The sequence below is a fragment of the Aquila chrysaetos genome, chromosome 10, assembly GCF_900496995.4.
Source record: "Aquila chrysaetos chrysaetos chromosome 10, bAquChr1.4, whole genome shotgun sequence".
In the NCBI taxonomy this organism is placed as follows: Eukaryota; Metazoa; Chordata; class Aves; order Accipitriformes; family Accipitridae; genus Aquila; species Aquila chrysaetos.
The window spans coordinates 37901349-37923843 of NC_044013.1; the positions used below are offsets into that span (position 1 = coordinate 37901349).

Here is a 22495-nt window from a genome sequence, read left to right on the forward strand (position 1 = left end):
TAGTTTTAATTAAAATACATTATCCAGCATGATTTCACCTCCTATTTTAAGTTCTTCTATAGCACCGGTTAAGGAAAAAAATGTCTGTAAAACAATTACTCCTTTTTGTGGACTTAAATAGGTAGAATAAATACCTTTGTTTTATCCCAGCATGCAATGATAGACTTCTGTAATCTCTAAAATGTTCTTTAAAAATAAGATACATTGTCTTAAAAGTATACTATGGGAAACTTGGAATAGTATATCACTGAGAGTTGTTCTTACTATAGTTAAGAAATGTTAAGGGAATGCAAGTCAGATAGATGAATGCCCCTGAACAATGACAAAAGAATTAGAAGCATGTGCGAACACGTAAGATTTGCCACAATAGCTAAGCAGCTGACGAATGCCGTAAGAAATAAGAATCTGAGGAGAGGTACAGAACATCTCCAGGATGATGAGGCATATTTATTAATAAATGAGACTGACATACTAGCTAAGGAAGAAAAAATGAAAAAGCATTGGTAATACAGCATATTTCTGGCAGAAATTTAACACTGGGAAACTTTCTCTTGAATAAAATTTGGATTTTTTTTTTTTAAAGGTTCTCTTCAACCTCAGAAGTTTTTCAACCAGTCTAGGTAATTGTACTAAAGCATCAAAATCCGAGAGGCTGTTTAACCCGCCTTATTAGAGTTATTAGTACTGATTTTGCTATTGCTTCTGTTTAGGTATTCGGTGAAATCAGCACCTAGTCCTTTCAAGAATTCTGAGAAAATAGACCTGTTGCTTCCAGTTGTTCGGGTAATTCCGAGAGTAAGCTTAATCAGGAGAGAACATCTAACCACAGAGAACCTGTACAGGCAAAACCAGAAACTATACTCGGATTTAGAAGAGCCTGTAAAAGAACTGATGTGAAACTTTGAGTATATCTTCATTGCAGATTTCAGATCAGTGATAGCTGAACAATAGTCACATTACAAACCTGTGCTCAGGTCATCACCTTATTGCAGAACTCAGTGCAGGTATTTCATGCAGCTCCAAGTAATAGTCCAAAAGTTAAAGCCTTGTATTAATAAATTTCTTCCGCAAGTTCCAGTACACAATAATTGTTCTGCTGGATACTGTGTTACTAAGGCATCCCCAGTAATTCTGAGGAATCAAAATGAGTTACAGCAGATATTTTCAAGCAAAAACATTATACTTCTTCCCTTCCTACTCTGAGAGTAGGTAAGTTGTTCTGCTTCACAGAAAAATACAGAGATATTCCCAGGAATTTTTGACTAAAATATCAAAAACATCAAGAGGGAATTACCCCAATACAACTCCAGTCTGAGCAGATGTTTCAGTTTTACTCAATATGGCAGAGACAGCAATTGCAGGTGTCATTAAGTTTCAAAAACTGATTCTCCATAGTGCAGCCGGCAGATTTTTCAAAAGCACAACCTGCTGCGTAACTGTGATCTGTGGATCTCTGAAATTCTGTTAATGTACTTTGAAAATAATTTATTTTAATTATGCCCCAAGATATTTTCACCAATCAGAAAGCTGAATCCCATTTAAACACTTTTAATGTAATTGTTTTACTCATGTAACTACGCAAACCACTGCAGAGTTTTTACATGTGCATTGCTTAGTTTATAATCATCAGAAAGTGAAGCCAGTTACATAAATTTGCACAAAACTGGAGTTCAAATATTGATGGAAGACATCTGAAATGAACATCTGAATGTTTTTCATGTGCTAATATAAGTATTTAAATAAAATAGACAATCACCCTTATTTCTAGGATCAATAATTTATTTAGTTTTATTACATTTTGCAATTTGTTACAGGAGAAGAAACACTTGCTAATGAAAGTGACATGTTTTTTAACCATTTTCCAAGGTAATGGAAAAAGTTAAGCATATTCCCTAGTATGCACACTTATGACTAAGCTGCCAATATTAAATAATTTTAAGCAAGTGTACTCCCTATTTAATCCTTGTATAAATTAATTTTAGTACTCTCCTTCTCCTACAGGAAGACTAAATTGTAACATCTAATTTTCTTTATCCTGAAGTCTCAATCTTTGCTCTCGCTACTTATCTGCAAACAAGTCAAACAGACTAGTTACTGAAGCCAAAGCCACAGAAGTGGATTCGGTGCCAAGGTTCCTTTTCCTCCTGGCAACCTACTCCATTTCCTACTGTCCCAAAAGGAAACAAAAGACTCCCAGTTTTCTGAAAACCAGATTCTCTGCATGACAGTGCATTGCGTTGCCACTAAATGGGCCACAGTGGATGTTCTTATAGGAAACAAATCAGGTAACTAACAAGATACAAAGAATTATAAATGAACTTGGTAAAAATGTTTCTAACATTTTCCCAATGGTATATTAACTAGAATCCTACTTTCCTTCCACAAAAAATATATATTTTTTATAAATACATTTTAATACAGACAATTCTGATTCTATGCAAAAAAGTCAATGTCACATTCAAACAGGTTTTCTCAGTGTAGCATTAAGATACAAGCGGACATCACAGTAGGCATTAACACAGTGATTCTAGGGAGGCAGTTAACTACAGCTTGTGAACAGATACACAAACACACAATTTCACCCGCTTAGTCAGACTGTCCTGTGATTTAGAAAGCAACTGAGCTGCAGCTTGAGGCCTAGAGTATCACAGTCTCCAAATATATTTCCATGGTTAGAAAATTATATGAACTCTCAATGATACTTAAGATCTGATTAATATTGAAACATTTGTATAAACTTAGGTAGTGCTTATGCTGGGGATATAGAAAAGAACTGCTAACAGAAGCTACCAGCTATCTCAAGCTCAAGAGAAAAAGCATTTACACTTACCATGGCCTTAAAGCTCTTGGTTCCAATTAGCTGAAATTAACTGTTTTCCTGTCCTTGTCCCTCTCCCTCATTTTTTCCCAAAGATAACTTTTACCACTGGAGTCAGTGCATGTAAACCTGTCTAGCTTTTGTGCAATACATACAGTTCTAGTCACCCTCCCTTGCCCCCCCCATAAAGGATAGCAATAATCTCTATAGTTTCATTCCTAACCAGATCTAATTAAAATTGAGCTGTTAACCATATTTTTTCAGGTTATGAATAATTAATAGAACACTTTTATAATACTTATTAAGTATGAGAGCTGGATGTTAGCATTTCCTTACCTTAAATAGCCCCCAAATAATCTTTACATGATTAAGAGTTCCCTTTAATTTTTGTCATGAAGATTGGAATTTAGTTTTTATGGGTCAACATGTAGCACTATTTCTCAATATACTTTAATAGTCTGTCTGCTCAAAATGAAGGAATTTGGAACTTGGTAACCTGCAATGTTTCACACACACACAGCCACTGCTTTAACACTCTACACACGTTTTTGAAGTGAAACTCAAATGGAGGACAGAGGTGGTAAATAGAGCTATCTTACTGACCTGCTCAAAAACAACACGTAGAGAGAGATTATGAGGAGACTTTCTACATTTAAAAATTTAAAAAAAAAAGAAATTCTTATGAGTCAGGGAGAGTGGATTATTCAGTTATTTCATAAATGTCACCACATAAAGGATACATTCACAGAAACAATTTTGGCTTTTGTCACTGATCTGAGAACAAAGTTCCTACAATTTAAACCATACTTATACTTGGTGTGTTAATTTTAAAAATATATTGTTCTCTTGCTGCCACTAAAGTCTGTGAATTATTAGACCATGCAGCATGGCAGTTAACCACAAATGTATTACTGTTGCTTTTCTTTAAAAAAACTGAAGTTTAGGGGAATCCAAGACTGATAAAGTGAAAGAATGTGTTGAGTTATAATTTCCTTGTCTCTCAGAAAAATTATGTCACTGTTAGCACTCACAGAGACTTAGTTTCTTTTTCCAAGATTAATTCACTCTGTAAAGTACACATATAATCCTGTCTTATGACAGGAAACAGCTAGTCATTACTAGCAGATAATCTTGCTTAGCTTTTAGATGTTTTCTTTCACTTTCAAAAAGTCAGATCCCGAATTTCCAGACTGGCTCATTAAAACAGAGCTGTAGTGCTCATTAAAATAATTTTTAAAATTAAACTAAAGAACAAATACAATAATGCTTTTTTCCAGAGCCAATATTTGGTGATTTTGTAGATGAACTTCCCAAGTAAACCCAATAATGATTAATATTAAAATACAAAATAGTAACTAGTCAAGGAGACTAACAAATTCTGTGAACAATGCTGTTAAGATTTGACTTTCAACTGGTTTATAATAAGAATCAGCTGCCAGTTTAAGGGAGAAAAACGTGGTTTCATTTTACAACTGACCTGAGAGCTCTTGGCTCCCTTTCAGATGAAAGCTGAAGTTGTTCAGTGCTGTACAAAGCACTGTGGTCTTTAACATTAAACTTTGTATGTAGTTTTAATGCAAAACAAGGACAGAAGTGGCATTAGAACAGCAACTGTACTGCAAAAGTTTTTGAAGGTACACTCTTCTAGTGCTGTTTATGTGCAACAGTATAATGTCTGATGTCAACACTACACATTATACTGCTGCATAAACGGGTAGAAAAGGAATGGAACCTCTCCCTTGGACAGTGATTCCCATGTGTTTCTAAACATTGTGGATGTAGATGACCTTAAAGAAATGCAAACAACCTGTTTGAAGTGAAACAGGGAGATAACAGTGATAACTGTTGCAGTGGAATACAGAAAAAAGCACCTTCATTACACTTCCCACAGCAAGTTTTGTTATTTGCCTTGGTTTAAGAATCAGAACGTGTTATTTGTAGCCAACTGTGGGGGCTTTTAAAAAAAAAAGGTAAAATTCCTGAAACTGAAACACTAAATCTAAAAAAAGTTGAAATTTATTTTATTGAATATGTCCAATATTTGTTTCTGCTTTAAAGTCTTCCTAATAATAGAACACAACAAATTCACTCAGTAAAATATCTCCTGTATGATTCACACTAAATTTTCTGTTAGCCTGAAGTTATTACCCATAGAATCTGAATTATCAGAACAGTTAGCAGAATTCAGGAGATCAGTAGCGGATAGTTCATCCTCTTATGTTTAACGTCAAACCTACCACAAAATGCAGAGTGTCATAAAGTCCATTCAACAACATACTACGCTATTGGGAACAAGGTAACTTCCTCTAGGTTCTTTTTTAAAGGGGCACATCTACCGCTCAAGTTTTCATTGATTACAGTAATATTTTTATGGAATTACTTTTGGTTTTGAAGTCCAAAGTCCTAAAAGGAGGTAGCATAAAAAAGGAGCAGAACAGGACTATTTCAGATCAGCTGACAGTGATATGCTATACAGAGAGGATACTCAGTACGATAACCCAAGAGTATGCACCAAAGGACAACAACTGCTCTCACCAAAATATACCGAGATGTATATTTCTGTCTGAAATGTACAACTGGCAATTCTGGGCAAGCACCATTGCTAGAAGTCTTTTAAAAATCTTATGCACAGAAGGGATTATTATGAACAGCAGGTGAGAGTTGAAAGATACCCAAAAAACCCCCTGTATAAGGTACTACTTATAAACACACATACTCTCTTCTGTCTTCAAATGGGTATATTTTCTTCTCCAAGAGTTGGAACAAAATTAATAAAAACTTAAACTTACAAAATGTCATTGAATATATAGATAGTTTAACAGCCCTGATGCAAAAAAAAAAAAAAAAGGGAGGGGGGAACCCTAGACTTTTTGAAACTATTTTCACCTTTAGTAATTATTGTGCTATAAAACTTAATGATCAGTAGCTCCAAGCATTGTACAAACAATGAGGAAATTCTTTGTAACTCTCAAACAGATAAGTCAGCTGTAGGCTAATTATATGATTTAATACACTAGAGACAAAAAATAGTGATAAATACAAGTCTCGTTGTGATAATTACTACAAGATACTAGTTGTGTAAAATCAATGAACTTTACATACTTCCTTAGCTGTCAATCTTAATACAAAAATTCTGTGCTGTAGCCTAAACTCACTGCATTTTCTCTAGAAAATTGAATCTCTTTCAGAAGTAAAGAAAGCCAAGCCAAATACAAATGGTAACACATTTAATAGTGATCACAACCCCAATAAGAGCACAAAAAACCTCCCTGTTCTTAGGCAGATGGCTACATTTGGAACCATTTGTAGTTCTGTTTGACTTAGGCTGTGACTAGAAAGATGCTAATCACGACTGGAAATGGTATTTTATAAAAATTATTACAATCATACCTATCTGAGGCTAACATATAATGTTCCACTTAAACTCACAGAATTAGATATGGAGACATCAAGTATTTATAGAAATATCTACAAACTGCAACTGCCTTTTATTTTTTTAAAGTGTCAGTGAACTGACCTTTAGAGTAAGGGTTTCATGACAACAGGCTACCCCACACAGCCTTCTCAGGTCTTGTTTTGCATACACTAGTTTACTCTCTTGATGTTGCTACTTCTTTGCACTTCTATCTTTCTAAGCACATACTTAGAAACTTGGGCAAAATTGGCCTTAAACTTCTTATAGAGTCTGAAGAGAGAGCTCTTGCTAAATTTTTGCTGTGCCTTGAAGTCCTACATTATTAGGCTTACTGTTTCACCTGTATTAACATCCGATGCAAAACATTTTTAACAAAGGGAAAACACTGTCATAACATTCTTCAAATTCAGATACAATGGAGAATTGGAAATTCCACACTCTCCAACTGCCCTAGACAAATGAAAGCGTTGCTCTAACAAGCAGTGCTGAAGCCCTTATCTTAGTACTGAGCAGAGATGAAACAAAATAGACATGGAAAATGTATAGCATGAATAGACTGAATGTTAGCTATGTAAAAATGCCAAATAAAGCTAAAATCCTTCAATTTCTCCTGATTATTCTGCGATCAGTTTGCAAAAACTGAAATTAATGGAAAATGCTTATGGAGGTTCATAGCCCCTCAATGCTATTTTGCCTTCATCTGAAATGTAAAAGGACAGTACTGAATTAAAAACAGCTCTGTCATTGAACTGCTGCTCTTCATTGTGACTTTCAGTGTTTCCAAGATTAAACAGAATATTACATAGAAGGAACAAAACTAAAGGATGAAATACTTATTTAGAGAACTAATCTAAAGATGAAACTTGCTTTTGTAAGATGTTATGCTCGACATTTTCAACTGGATGTACAAGTTAAATTGGCCATGCCTTTGAAGCATTCACAAAGAGAAACAAATAAACAAAACTCTGCATTTGCATCCATCCACTCACGTGGTTTCTCAGATTACATTCTTTGAGAAAGCAATCACGTCCTAAAAGATACTTGAGGGCAAGAACACAAATCCACAGAATTAGGGTAAAATCCCCCAGGTCCCACAAGGCCATTTCCAAAGCAGACACTTAAAGAACTTAGGGAAGTGGTATCCAAAGATCATTTACCATTGTAGAACCACTTAAAGTTCTGAAGAATTGGGTCTGCTTCAAAGCTCAAAAAAGACGAGACTGGCAAATTTAGTCATGAAACTCCTACTGTGGCAAAGAGTCCTTGGTTTGTGGATCCTTGTCCGGTTGACATTGTAGGCAACGGAACTGAAGGTGTTGGTATCCCTGACAACTTCGATAGGAAAGGGAAGGCCAGCGCAGGTTGGCTGTCCGTCCTGTGCTCAAGGTCCTCCACTGTATGAATAATCTGCCTTGTTGTGCATCACAAGCTTGTTGTCTACAAAGTAGAAACTGTCCGACTGTGTCTCATATGGATGAAGGATCATCTCTCGAACTGCAGGGGGAAAAAAGAAGAAAAAAAAAAAATGAATCATGTTACACGGAAGCCCTACTGAGGCAATGCTCTGCACTGGGTTTCGTTTACATTTAATAGCATTGCTCAGATAGCAGCAAACTCTCAAGTGAAAAACCAAAACCAAAATGGGAACCTACCCAAACCATTCGATGCCAGTATCTTTTAAAGAACTTGAACATAATCGAAATATGTTAAGGCACCATACAAAGTGTAAGTGCTCTACCTAATCTCAAAACAGTATCACACTAGAGTTTGCGGTTTTTTGGTTGGGTTTTTTTGTTTGTTTTAAAAAAGGTGATAAAACAGCGAACTCAAAAGAAATTTGTTCTGGTGTGAAAATAAGTAAGCAGCAGTGCATCACTGTATTTTCCACAAACTCTGTAATATTAGTGCTGACATACATGATTAGGGGTTGTAAAGAATATAAGATTACACAGATTTAGTACTCATGCTATTGTATCTTGGGAGAGAGGAGAGAAAATAAAAGTTATGTTCATACTAAAACTAAAACCTCTCCAGCTATCAATATAGCACATCAAACATTAAAACAGAACATGACATTTAAGTCATCCATTTATTGGATGTCTTTTTAATCCTATTTTTTTGGTTGTTTTATAACACAGTTATCTTTTTTCTCCCTGACACTGAAGCTTCCCTTTTAAGAATTAAAAAAAAAAACCAAAACAACTGTCTGGTGGGTGACAAGATACACGCTACTAGAAAACAAAATCTGTGTTAATACAGACACAAACTACCTGGAAGCTACCCTACCCACTTTCTACAGACAGCTTTTAAGAAAGGGCTTCCTCAAAACACCTTAGATTAACATCGCTGTGTGGTAACCCAGTAATTAAAGAGAGCTTACTGAGATCCTCAGAGAGCTGTGGGAATTCATAGATGTGCTCACACGTATTTTTACTGCTGGGGATGCAGAACCCAAATTCAAAATCAAAACTCTTAAGCAATTGATCCCGGAAGTAGTGCCTCTCAATCATGCGGAAGTTATTAATGGGTTTGTCCCCTACTGTGAATTCCACCCTGAAAAAGAAGGATAAGATTGAAGTGAGCTTTCTTCCTGAAGGAGGATTTTCAACCATTCCTGAAAGGTAGAAGAGAGCTCTTCTAAAAAAAGCCAAAAATCTAAAGCAATGGTACTAACCAAATTATCGTTTCCTCTTTTTCTTAAAGCATGCTATAGAGACACAACATAGCATTACAAATCATAGATTACACTATACTTTGATTCATTTCACTCAAAAAAAAAAAAAAAAAAAAAAGACATGCAAGACAATTTTACAATCTTAAACTCCTCTTCAGTGAAGAAAAGATCCCTCCAACTATTCTGGATAGGCACTTCACTAGATCACTCACTAGACGTTCCTTATTGCTTTGGGGTTTTATACAAGTTACTTTAATTCTTCTGGTGGGTACTAAAAAAAATGCCAGATCTACAGAAAATGGTCTTTCTTCTGTTCCTGCTTTGTAAGTGGTAAAGGGGGACAAGTTTCAGTCAGCACTATATTCAAGTTTCTCTTACCAAGAAGCATGACCTCTTGGAGAAAGATAGGTATTAGTTACCTATGATACACTATGAGTAAGCCAGGAAGACACCGTTACTAGTCTGGCACAAATCAAAAGTTGGGTATTTACCATTTTAACCAAACAGTGGCCAAAGAGGTGCTAATTGATCCATAACTCTAATTTTTCTTCCAAAACAAAATCGAAATGGTGCACATCTTTAAGATTAGCAGGAAACAGTAATGTGCAACCTTGCTCTAAATATATTCTCTGACAACAAATTTTAATCCTTTTGCATCATAACCAAATGCTGGATTTTAATCAAGCTCTTGAAAATACTCTTTTTTTTTTTTTCAAGCGAGGGTACTGTACATCAGTTCTTGTGAAATACACATTTGCTGCTGAAGGCATCTATCAAACTGCACTCCAATATATATCCAAACTAATGATTTCTGTATACCTGAAACAAATAGGTTTGTGCTGGAAACTGTAACTGATGCTCGATTATAGTATTATGGACTTAATGACATAATAGCAATGGGTATAAAGCTCTTCATTACATATACTAATTTAAACTTAAGTGAATGTAAAGAAAAACAAAGACAACAAAGAACCTGTCATGCTATGACCCAATACCCTTCTAAAATCTCCAGTAGAGACAAAGCAGCCCACCAGCCTGCTCTTTGGAGGGCCAGAAGAGGAAACACGAGCCAAAAATTGCATCTTCCCGTGCATGCTATTTAACTGCAGATAAATCTGTAGTTAAGCTAGTAGTAATAGCATAGTTAGTAGTAATTACTACTAACTTTTACTAAAGAAACAATACACTCTGTCACCTGTATTACAGTAACAATAACTTTGGCCTAAAGCTTTACAGAAAGATACTTTAGGTGTCATGTTTTTGGTGTGGTTTATTGATAGATGCAAGCAGTACTACCAGACATGCCAAAGATCATTCTAGTACTTAAAGTGACAAACTTTACTTCAACATTTCACATGCATCTATGGATTAATATTTTGGGGAGAATGCAACGTGGAGGACTGCAGACACACCTTCCAAAACTGGCAGAGCCTCTGACAAGCAAACTATAATGCGCAGAAGAGCTGGAATACCTGCGTAGTCTGTCCACCTTATTTTGCCCCTTTTAGCTTTCATCTCTTCAACCCCATGCCTATTCCTGAGGTAAATAAGCTAAAGGGATGGAGAAAGCAAGGCACCCAGCAAAGATGTTTGGAGATCCTTTTAATAACAAAAGATCCCTATTAAATCAACTTCCTGACAGGATCAACAAGCAAGAGCCATTTTTTATAAGATTTCAGTTGTTTCCTGCGCTAGAAAAAGTAGCACAGGAGCAATTACTTACGTGGCTCCCACTTGCCGAAGTCTAAGAAAAGCTGGGGTAAACTGATAGCGTACAAACCGTCCGGCATTGGGGTCAATGTCCTTCTTGTCATTGTGTTCACGTTCTGGAAAAGCGCAAAGTAAAGCTCCGTCACAATCGTCTGAGAAACAGAAACTCGGTGAAAACACTTGCAGTCGTACATTATTGAGTCATGTAAGCCAGGGAACTATTCTGAGAAAGCCCGATGATGTGCTTACCCTCCTCCTGTCCTCTCTGAGGCATCCGCTACTGGTCACTCAGAGACAGAGTATTGCAAGATGGCCCTTTGGTTTGATACACTTCTTATTTTCTGAAGCGACTTACTGCTCCTACCTCTGATTCAGGATTGCAGTGTGACTCTGAACAAGGCATTTCACCTTAGCGTGTCTGCTTTGCTATCTATAAGCTACAGAAAACTTCCTCTCACCTGCAGGGAGATGGGGAAGACTTAAAAGAGCCCTTGATCAGGAAAAGAACAGTTGCACCGGGTTTTTATTACCACTGGCAACAGGTAACATTTTGATGGTTACAAGTAACACCTAAAAATTACGAAGAGGGGAAAAAAAAAAGCAGCAAATTTTCAGTTTGTCTAATTTGCACAATTGACTAAGTTTCTCCCTTTTGGAAATACCATTTTCCTGACTCCTGAGTGAAAGATGTTAGACTAGCAGTTAAACTATGTACAGGGGGACTAGCTGATGAACAGCCAAGAAGCGAACACACGGTGATCTCCTCCTCCTCCTCTGCTTCTGTTTACAACATCCATCTGTCCTTTCTCATCACAGATGGCAATCATCAGAATACAGCAGCAACGAGTTCTGTTCAGTGTGTTGGTACAGAGGGACACCCGAATAGTATTTCTGCTGCAAGCTTGGACTCTAGCCCTCTTGCAGTTGAGAGCATCTCCTATTTTGGGGAAATGTATCGAGTAAAAGGAGTGGGAGAAGGCAAAAGGAAGCAGACACTAGCAGTTGTTTGTTCATTAAAACAGTATTTTGTGTGTGCACTCACCTGAAGCTGCTGGTTTGGTGATTTCAAACAAGACTGTGCCAGATTCCATGTCCCGGATTTTGAACCTGGTGAAGTCTATCTTGTAAACATTTTCCTCTGGAGTGCACAAATAATCTGCAGAGGAAAACAAGTTTAAATGAAGGCTGCCCAGAACTACCAGGTATTTCTGGCTATTCTTTGGAGGTCACAACCCCAAATGCATCTCCACTACTACCTTGTTTCTAATCCAAACCTGATGTCTAGGAAGACAATCTGGGTTCTGAATGCTCACACCGCCTTGCTTGGGACAGGACAGGGACAAGGCTTCTCTCCCCCAGCGCTAGGAGGTCATCACCTTTTTCCAACCCTGTGCCAGCATCTTCTGCATCCATTTCCCCTCAGGGTATCGAGAATAGTCAGCACCCTCCATCAAATCCTAGCCTTTTCAGTGTAAGAGGCTTTGCCTGTTTTAAAAACTGCCCTCTGGCAGAATGCAAGTGCTAAGCAGCTTTGTGAGCACTAAGCTGACTGCGCTTAACTGGAACAGGAGTGTCCCCCCTTGTGCCACCTCCCCTATCTCCAGCCCTCCGCAGACAAAGGATGGCCACCGATGCTTGTCCCATGCAAAGACTTTTTTAACTCGGCACTGAAAACAGCGTTGAAGCCTTTCCCTTTATTAGGAAACCAGTCTGCCCTTCCCTGCTTCCACCAGAGTCGGTATCTTTGGGAGAAAGTCCTTGTTTCTGGCTTCAGCCTTGTTGCACCCCAAGACAGCTTCCCAGCCTGCGTATCAGCCTCCTCTCTGGGGAAAGAGCAGTGGTACTTCATTTTCACCACACATATAAGCACAGATTGACAGCAGCTCCAATAACTTACTTTATCCTGACAAATCTAAATAAATGTTGTATGTATACAGGCTGTGTTAGCTTTTGAAAGACTGTGCATGTGCATGTTTTAAAAGACTTGTTTTGGAGGTTCTAAGGTGAAAGTAATACTTTAACATTCTAATTCTAAGCCCTTTCTCAGCTACTAATTCCTGCTGTTAGTCTGGGTTAATCACTTCTGTCTGCTTTCCTATTTCTAAAATTCAAATATACCCATCCACCTAAGGCTTATTCATTGACTATATGAAAACAAGTTGCAGTGTACTCAGAGATCATACCTGCCCATTACAACCCCTCCTTCAGCACCGGTATAACAAATCGGGTACCTACATTATGGTCAGGGGTTACAGTTCATGGGCGGTGGTTAGCACATCCCATAGATAAGGAGTTAATAAAAGATTGCTGTGACGTAGTAAAACATCCCAAATGCCAGGCATTGCGACAACCAGACAGCAAGGCCCTCATGCTGGGATCTGTAATTACAGAAATCAGGCCCCTGTGTAGTGAGAGACAAAGCTAGCTGGAGTCAGCACTATGGAAGATTGTTCCTAGACGCTGCTGAGCATGAACTGCACATCTAGCACCTGTACTTTCCTAGAAGCCTTCTAGTCTTTGCAAATCTCCTTAACTTGGAGAACTGTCCGAGTGCTCACTGGTACAAGGAACTGAGGTGTTTAACGTACTCTCTGGAGTACTGGTTTTACTGCTCTCCTTCATCACCACCATATGGTGAATGCTCAAAGGAATGGGCTTTAAGAGAGAGGACTGTGTTCGGAGCATCTCTGGCATTTGGCAGGGAGGTTTCCCTTTCCTATCAACCCAGCACAAAGAAAAACTAACACCAGTACCCACGCTATCAGGAAGAACAAGATGAAAGCTCAACGTTCTTACTACCACAAGAAAATGCAAGCCTACTGTTAGACAAAATAGCCGAAGAACTGCACAAAATCTTCTCTTCTGTCTTTAACAGCAGCCAAGGAGATGGGACAGAAATTTAAATCAACCCCTTGCCTTAAGCCCCAAGGTTTAGCAATCCTCAGGTAGACGTCCTGCAATTACACGATGATTTTAGGTTCTAACACATCAGCCAGCCCAAATTCTTAACCCGTCCCACAACTTCCCCGCTCCAAGCCGCCGCATGCAAAACACAAATTGCCAGAAGCAGGCACAGCTTCCCACAGTCCCGGCTTCGCCTCCCTCGGCCGCGCTCGGACCAGCTGCTCTCCACGAAGGCAAGGGGCTGTACCAGAACAGGCTGGCGGTCGCCTGGGAGCCCGGGACACCTTCCCTAGAGCACGCAGGCAAAGTCTGAAGCCTCGTTTGTCTGCAAGTTAATAATTAAGTGTTTTTCCTCCTGCAGAATTCCTGCCCATCCAGCACCATGGCAACAGCTTTATCCCCCTCCTTGGCAGTAGCGTTGCTGCAGTAACAGTGTCCATGACTCATCTGGAAGAGAGGAGAGCCAAGCAGAGCCATCGAAGAGGAGTAAACCCCGGGCAGAATCCCTACCAGGCTCCTGCTCACTGATGTTTGCACCCCTGCGCTATATTTTCCAACTCTTTTTTGCACTGAAAATATTTTAAACCTTTTTTTTTTTTAAATCAACATGCCAGTATGTAACTGGATGACATCTAGGAAGATTAGCTGCCAGAGTACTGCAATCAAGTGGTTTTTTCCTCCTCTGGCAGCGCCCAGTCTCCTAGCAGGAAAAAAAAAAAAAAAAAGAGGTATATATATTCCTCTCAGTCTGTATTAAATTTGCTTGCTGCAATTCCTGTTCAAAAGTCAATCAAAGTAGCCACGTGCTATTTTTTTTCCCCATACGTAACAGAAGCCTGCAGCTACATTGGAAGGTCTTATTGGGAATGGGCTGCTTGCAATTGGCAGATACTTCTGCTTAGCTGAGCGCTGTCAAATTTGCTAATCTCATCCCATACACACTTATTTTTAAATTACTGTAGGGCCCAGTTGCCCACACTTCCATGACACACTTAAATGTATCATCTGCTTTTATTATCCTAATTCACCGTCAGCACAATTTGGGGAATGGAGGCAGCATCCGTGTCTATTTTAGTTAGACATAAGGCAGCTCAAACCTCCATCGAGTGAAGTGGATCATTACAGGAAAGGTAGGATTGGTCTCTCAGGACAGAACATTTTCTCGTTGCTTCCACTTCCCCTGAAGCAGGTTGCATTGTTTCCTCGTTAATAACCAAATAATCACGGTATCTCCTGAACAAACCTTCAGTACTCACCTGATTCAGGGCTGACAGAGAGCACACTCTGAACAAAGGATGAAGGGATGGACACATCATCACTGTCTTAGGAAACCCAGCAGATTGGCTTTTGTCCTGAAGTACCCACATTAAGTAGTGCAAAAACAGGTCACAAAAGAGGAGCATTTCCTACTCCTTCCTAAAGCCCAGTGAATTGCCGTATCCCAGACCTCCACACCCAAACTCTTCCTGGAAGGAGTTCACCAACTGAGTTGGACTTGTTCTTAAAGAAAAGAGCAAACTCTTGCAACTTGGCCAAGCCTGGTATTAGCAGCTACTTTTCACTCACATATCACTATTCCTGCTCGTGCCTCTGCAGCTTCTTTCCCGTAATCTCTGTATCATGCCCAAAGATCTGCAACTCCCCACTATTAGAGACATTTTTCTATCTTAAGTTCTACCATGGTTTTGAAGTGTTTGGAAGCACAACTAGCAACACTGCGGTGGTCTGAGGAAGCAGCAGAGGTGATGGACTTCCTGAGCCAGACACAATGGATTCCTTCCTGAATTCTCCTATTCCCTTTGTATGAAAAGGTGATTCCAAAAAAACTCCAAAGAGCAATCTGTAGCAAGGCATTCGTTAAGAGGTGTCTAGCTTTGTTATCAGAAACAGTGGATGCTCATTCCCTGTTTACAGTTCCGAGGTGGTACCTTGGCTGTCCAATCCAGAGAAGAGCGGGTTCTCACCCAGGAAACCTTCCTCCCCTCCCAAGAACAACCAAGATTGCAAAAGAAACCGGCAAATCAGCCTCGAAAATGACAGCAAGCACTGCCTATTCTCTTGTGAACAATGGTACACTGTGAACCCTGGTGCGCATTTCCAGCCTTGTATTTTTGCAAGCTGGTGTTACAAAGGAGCACAAAAGGTGAGGGAAATACAGTGCTAGATAATAGAAGAAAGCTAATGAAGGCACTTTCTCCTCTTGCCCCTCTCCCTGTTATTTCAGTTATCCAATGGATGAGATTAGGTGTTTGATCCTCATCAGAGAAAGCTAAAAGTCGATCCTATATTTTCAGGTTTCCTTTGCAACCACCCCACCAGGCACATTTTATCAAGAGGAGTTCATGGGCAATAGGGTTAGCACTCCTTGTTGTACTCCTTTCCCCCTTCTCCTTCTCTGCAACCAGGAGAAAGCACAAAGAAAGATATTTCTGCAATGCTCATCAGAGCATCTAAGCTCAGATTGGGCAGCTCCTACTTTAAGGCTTTAATAGCCCACAACAGAAAGCAGAGTGTACCTGGGGTAAGAAAGAACTCAAAATCTGGTCATGAAAATGGGTGTAAATCAGGAGGATGCTGTACAAGAAACTGATGCAACAGCAGTGACCTGTAATAGGGACGTCTCCCCCAGCACAGGCAATAACAAGAATTTGGGGAATGAGAAGGCTCCTGTAGCTATGCAGGCCTATTTCTTAACACGCATTAGCCAACAAGGTCAGAAGCTATTTTGAAGACAACTCCTAAGACATTAGCCAGGTATAAAGCAAAGACAACTGCAGATGAATTACTAGGAGCTGGAGATTAGGAGATTATCAGATTGAAGAGTCTCAGGAGGAAGCGAACAAAAATAGCACGAACCCCACGAAGATGCAGAGCAGTGACGCAGGACAGAGTGCAAGACCTCGAGGGGAAGGCAGGGCAAGTTTCAAGCAGTACTGATATGCCTGCTCAGACAACCGGGGTTCAATTAAAGAAAAAACTAAACCATTTCCCCTGCCCTCTGCCTCAGGAGTTCATGTCCCATAAAGAGAGGGGCAGAGAAACAAGCTTAAGCTAGCCAGGATCCACTCAATTTCTAAAGCCGTGGGGTTTGGATAAGCGAAGACAGTGGGGGTAAATGGGGAGGGAGGTACCTGCAGCCCTCCCGCCTAGCTCAGTAATTAGGCTGCTGTGAATGCCCCAGAGGAAAAATCTCACACCAGGAGGATCCCACGAGAGTTTTTCTGCGGCGGCACATTTACTGACCGACATTGTGAATGAAGCAGAGGGGTGCATCCCAGCGGGCTCCGAGCTGGGGCATTTACAAAGGTCCCCATAGCCCGTAAGGTGTACCCACCTGGCAGTGTGCCTTGCACCACATCCTACTGCGTGGCTCACCAGGCTCTGCTTTTTGCGGCAGCCTGCTTGTCTTTCTTTTTTTTTTTTTTTTTTTTTTTTTTTTGCTAGAGCTTTCCCAGACTTCACCCTCTTGCAATTAATTTGATCACAGCCCTCCAGGCCTTGTTAAGGAAAGATGGAGCTGCTCTTCCCCCATCCCCAAGGCATCCAAACACTCTTTCCTGCCCTCTCGTTCATGCTGATTGCACTCAAAGTCTGAAAACACGTGCGCAACATTAACAAAATCAGCTCACTTTGCCCTTACACAAAGCTAAGCCAGAGCAATTGGGCCCTGCCCAAACCCCCAGGCTGACTCCCCCAGGGTATACCACAGTTTTGCTCTTTGCCATTTCCACCAGGGATGGCCCAAACCCACAACACTGGCAGAAGGAGGAACCCACTCAGCTGCCAGCCCGGCGCCCTGTGCTACGCACAGGCCATGTGAGCTGCCCTGGAAATCTTAACAGTCCATATTGTACTGCGAGACTACTAAAAATACCCTTCATCTACACAACACTTCGAGTTGCACGTTATCACAAAGCCTTGAAAAGGTTCATAACGTATGTGGTGTTGCCGAGGAAAGGAGTAAAGGAGTCACGGTGAGAGCAGCTTGATGCAGCTCTGGGATATTGCTCTGTGACAAGAAATCAGCATATCAAAACGCTTTTACACATCACAGCCCTGGAGAACTCAGAACAGTGATTCATTAACCTCCTCACAAACAACCCCAGCTAATCAGAGCTCCTCATACAATAAATTTTCCTAATTAATTGGGGAAGGAAAGGAAAGTCATGGTCCAGGAGCAGCTTTGAAGATTGATTTGCGCACCTCAGCTTCCCATTAACGCTACAGGGAAACTGGTACGAAAGTCACCCACGAAGGGTCTGCCCTGACCGACCTGTCGAGGCAGCCCTCTGCCAAGCTGGCCTTCAGCTAAAGCTGCCAAGAGAAGTCTCACAGAAATCCTAAATGACAGGTCAGGGAAGAGATTAGTTTCAGAAATGATTAAGTGTGTGTGCGTTCCTTATTTTTAGGTTTCGTTTTGTAATTGTTTCCAAGTATGTAATCAATTATTTAACCCGTTGGTTTGCTAAAATAAAATAAGCTTTAGAATAAAGCTTAAAATATAAGCTTTAATCTAGTCTTACAAACCGTATAGGTGCCTGAAGCTGTGACAAGCAGGGCCGCCTCAGAGGCTGAAGCTTGCTTTTCGTTACGTATCTGTTTGAAGCCTGGTATTGCACACTGGCAAAAAGGGATGGCATTACCGGGGCTGTAACATCATCTTCCTGCTGACCACCGATGACTCTAACACCAAAGATGGAGGAAGAAATTAAAGCTCTGCTTGAATTAACCTTGCCCTGCAGCTAACGTGGGAGTAGCACAGCGTGACCCAGCAAAGCTGCGAGATGCAGCATGGTCAACGATATGAGGAACAGTGCCCAGGGATGACAGGCCCCAGCTCCTCAGCTGGCTCCATGAGGCAGGACATGGCGTTTGCAGACAGCGATATCCCAATAACTGCAGACAGACTCCGATCGTCTGGCTGCTTCGGTAATTAATTGCAATTTGAACTGAGCTCTGCCCCGCTCCTTTGCTAATCCTAAATTAATCGCGTCATAAGGTTTTTCCTCTTTTTGTAACTGCAGTTGTGTGAGCAAGTAACAAATCTTGCTAATTGCAAAGAAAACGGTTCATTGGCCTTACATCTAATCCAGCTGGAGCAGCACCAGAGCCAGCCCAGCCAAAAGGCCCAGATATTCCAGGGCAGCACCCCAGGTCCGTCAGGCTGGAACCCTAGCGTGCCCGGAAGCGTTTTGGCCCGGAGCTGCTGGAGAATTTAACATTGAAAGGACGCAGCACATGCAGGACAGTTTGCACAACTCCCCCTTTAAGCCTATTAGATGCACATTAAGAGCAGAGCCCAGCTGGCTTTTCTGGCTGGTTACAGACGGGGTTTCTCTGGGTTAGCAGTAAGCGTGCTTTTGCCACAGAGCCACATCCTGCATCTCCACCCTCCCAGCCTGAGACTTTTAACGTTTGGTCATTTATCAGCTGTACCTATTGGAAGAGGAAAGCCCAGCTGTGTTTCCTGATGCAAAAGCAAAGGTTTTCCCTGGACCCAAACGCCACAGCAGGGCTAACAGCCTGCCTGTAGCCTGCCTGCACACTGCCTGGTCGACAGGTAGCAACCAAAACCAGCAGTTTGGCTCCGCAGAGACCCAACTCTTCCAGGGCTGAAGGGCGAGCAGATTCGCCCAGCGTATCAGGAAGCATCGAGGAGCTCCGCAGCAGGCAGAGCAAGCATAAGATGGCAAACCCCGGCTCCAAAAGAGCATCTGCAAAATCAGCACACCCCAGGCGCATGCAGGGCTGCAAGGGCCCTCCCGGGTGTGAGCATGGTGCCCTGCTGCCGCAGGCAGCCATGCTATGGAGTCCCTTTTGTAACTGGGTCCATACCGTGCTCCATACAGTAGCTAGGATTCTGCCTTTCCCCACGCAAGCTGGAAGGCCATTCAGAAGCACACAGGCTACTCGTAGTGTAAGCATTTCTAAAAGACACATTTCTGTAGTACCAAGCCCTTCTCCAACATGGTTTATCCTGGGCTCTGTCTGCTGAAGCAATGTTAAAAGGTGGCCAGACCGCTTCAGGTCCCTGGACAGCACACAGCTCAACCGCAGTCCCTCAACAGCGCGAGCTACCATGTTACTGGTCCGTGAGTTTGGATGAAGATGAATCATACTCCACCTGGAACAACAAAGGACATCCAGGGCACCAGGACATTTCTGCTGCAACCCCACCATCAATTCCCCCTTCAACTTCAAACTGCCTGGAGCACCACAACTTTGGGCATCAAAACCAGAATTGCTGAAATAGGGCGTTCATGTCTGCCTCGACTCAGCATCTCCAAGGGAGAGGTTGGAGCTGGGGTAGCCATGAACTTCTCTCCCACAGTCTGGTCCTTCCTCCTCCCTGCAGCACCCTCCACTCGGAGCAGAAGACTGGAACGGTTTCACGTTGGTATTTTTGGCAATCTGTTTTTAAGAGCTTGCTGTGGCACGTGGAAATGAGAAAAGGCCAGAGAATGCCCCAAGTAATCATTACACGTTAAGGAACAGAAAAATATTCGTGTATCTTTGCTCTTTGTGTTAAACCTACCAGGTGGAAAACCGAGCTTGAGAAGGGGTGCTGCAAAATACTCCTAGGTAATAAAATACAATATGCTCAACCTGTATCCCCAAGCACACACTGAGGATTTCAAGGTGCAGAGAGCATTTGCTGGCTCCCATGTTCCCAGCAGGACAGACAAGCGCTTCCCATGGGAAGGCATTACCCATGGCTCATCACAGTACCTGGTTCTTGTTCTGCACGACCCATCCACACCCCCTGCGCTACCAGCAAGTGTCATAGCAGGAGGGGAGCAAAACATTTTCATGCGTTTCACATCTTCCCTGTGCTCCAGAGAGCAATGCCCCACGGCTGGAAGAGGCGGGCGACAACCAGCTCCACTCCCAGCCTGGCTCTGACGCCAGGGTGACCAGCTCGGCCATCCCTGCGCCCTGGGAACGCGGGCGCTTACCAAGAGCCGTGCGCCATCCACCCTGGCCAGAGCGATGCCACGAGAGGTCTGCACGCCCCGGGAGCGAGGGTACGGGGTGGCCACGCGCCTGCAGCCCTTCCAGACAGCACCGCCGAAGGCAGGGACGTGCAGGCTACCCTAAAGCAAGCGTGCAAAGTGCTTAACGCGACCATCGCTTGGATTCACCGCCTAACTGCTGCTCCTCGGAGTATGCTGGCAGTACGCTTCGGTGCCTGCTGCACAGCTCTCCCTGCCACAGGCAGGGGATTTCTGGGCCTGGGCAGTGAATCACACCGCTGCAGCCCATCAGAGCATCTCAGCGAGGAGAAGGGGAGCCAAGGACTCCCCAGCATCAGCAGTCCCTCCTTCAGAGAAGCCTCCATAACCCCTTCCTGAGGGCTAACACCAAGTCCCCGCAGGGCTTTCCTTCCACCCTCCCTTCCACCCTGCTCACCGCACACGGGGCCCACGGGGCTGCCTGCACGCACCGATACTCACAGCCGCATCCTTCCTCTCCAGGGCTCGTCATGCCGCACGGCCTGGCCTGCGACACGAAACCTGCTTCTAACGCCACATCGCAGAGCGCTCCCAGGCAAAGAGGAGCATGGCCGGACACCCAGGCCAGCCCCCTCCTCCCTGCCAGAAATCTTCTCCCCCTGCCCCAACCTGCTGCCCGCAGAGAGACCACCCAAAGGTCCCAGGACACGAAAAAAAGACCTTTTTGGGGACAGCGGGGGCTCGGGCCACCCCTGGGCATTGCTGAGGCCAAGCTGGCCTGAAGCACATGCCTTCTCCCAGCCCAGCGTGCTGCAACCCCGACAGGTCCAACGCAGCCGCCCGGTCCCGACCGAGCTGTTCTGCCAAGCACAGCAAACCTTCCAGCCGGCACGCTCCCGCGCCCGCCATCCCCTGAGGATGCTCTCAAGACCAGCGGTGCTATACTGGGGAAGGAGAAACTGGGGGGGGGGGGGGGGGGGGGCTGCAGGATGGGGCTGCAGTGGAGCCCCCTCATATTGCAGCCATGCATCCAGTCTGCCCCCCCCCCCTCCAGCCCCATTGCTGTGGGCACAGGCTAGGGGCTCAGCTTGGGCCAGCCCTATGCACAGGGGCACAAATACAGGAGAGGGGCGATGCGGGGGGAGCACAGATGGACATCTTACCACCGACCTTCAGCCCCGGGGACGGGGGCTGCTCCACAGCCTGTGCATCCCTGGGGCTGGGGGGGGGGGGGGGTTGGGGGGCAGCATCCCCAGCCCTGAGCCTCAGGCCCGGGCATCCCCTGGGGGAGGACAGGTCCCTGATCCTTAGATAGCACCCAGACCCCAGGGGTACCCCATCCCCGGGGAGGACCCTGTCCCCTGCGGTACTGCACCCCCACTCCTCGTCCCCCCGGGGAGGGGGGGACCGGCTCCCCCTGCCGCCTTCCTCTCCCCCCCCCCAGCGGATAACCCCAAGGGGAACGCAGTCCCCATCCCCTACCCCGGGCCCTCGACCTCCCCCCCGTCCCATATCTCCTCTTCTTTCCCCCCCCAAAACCCCCCGGGGCAGCCCCCTCCCCAGCACGTACCGCTGGTGACCCGCTGCAGCCCCAGCACATCGTCGGGCCCGATGAGCGTCTTGCGGCCCAGCTCCTCCTCGGTACGCGCTGCCGCCGCCGCCGCCGCTCCCCCCCCCGGCCCCACCGCTCTTCTTCACCTTCATGGCCCCACCGACGTCGCCGTCACCGCCGGTGTGAGCGGTCCCGGCCCCGCTGCGCGCCGCCGCCCGCCCCGCCGCACCGGGAGGGGCATCGCCACCCTGCCCGCCCCGCGGACCGCCCCCCGCCCGGCCCAGCACCGCCCGGCCACTGGGGGGGGGGGAGGCTATAACCACCCCCCAACAGCCTGAGGCTAACACACTGAATGGAGGAGCTGGACCCCATTAAGTTGTAAGTGCCCCCCCCCCCCCAGGCTCTGCCCCAATACCCATCAATAAGACACCCCATTAAGAACTGCCCCCCCCCCCCCAACAGCTGAACC

The 22495-nt window shown here is 43.7% G+C and overlaps 1 protein-coding gene across 1 annotated transcript; it reads right to left on the bottom strand.

The window, feature by feature from the left end:
* Positions 1-1761: 1761 nt before the first annotated feature.
* On the bottom strand, positions 1762-22193 carry UNC119 (unc-119 lipid binding chaperone). Its single transcript, XM_030028837.2, is given in 6 exon segments — positions 1762-7727; positions 8614-8786; positions 10631-10733; positions 11660-11773; positions 22045-22138; positions 22140-22193. Coding segments are annotated over 6 exon segments (636 nt in total). The 5' UTR covers positions 22179-22193; the 3' UTR covers positions 1762-7614.
* Positions 22194-22495: the final 302 nt, after the last annotated feature.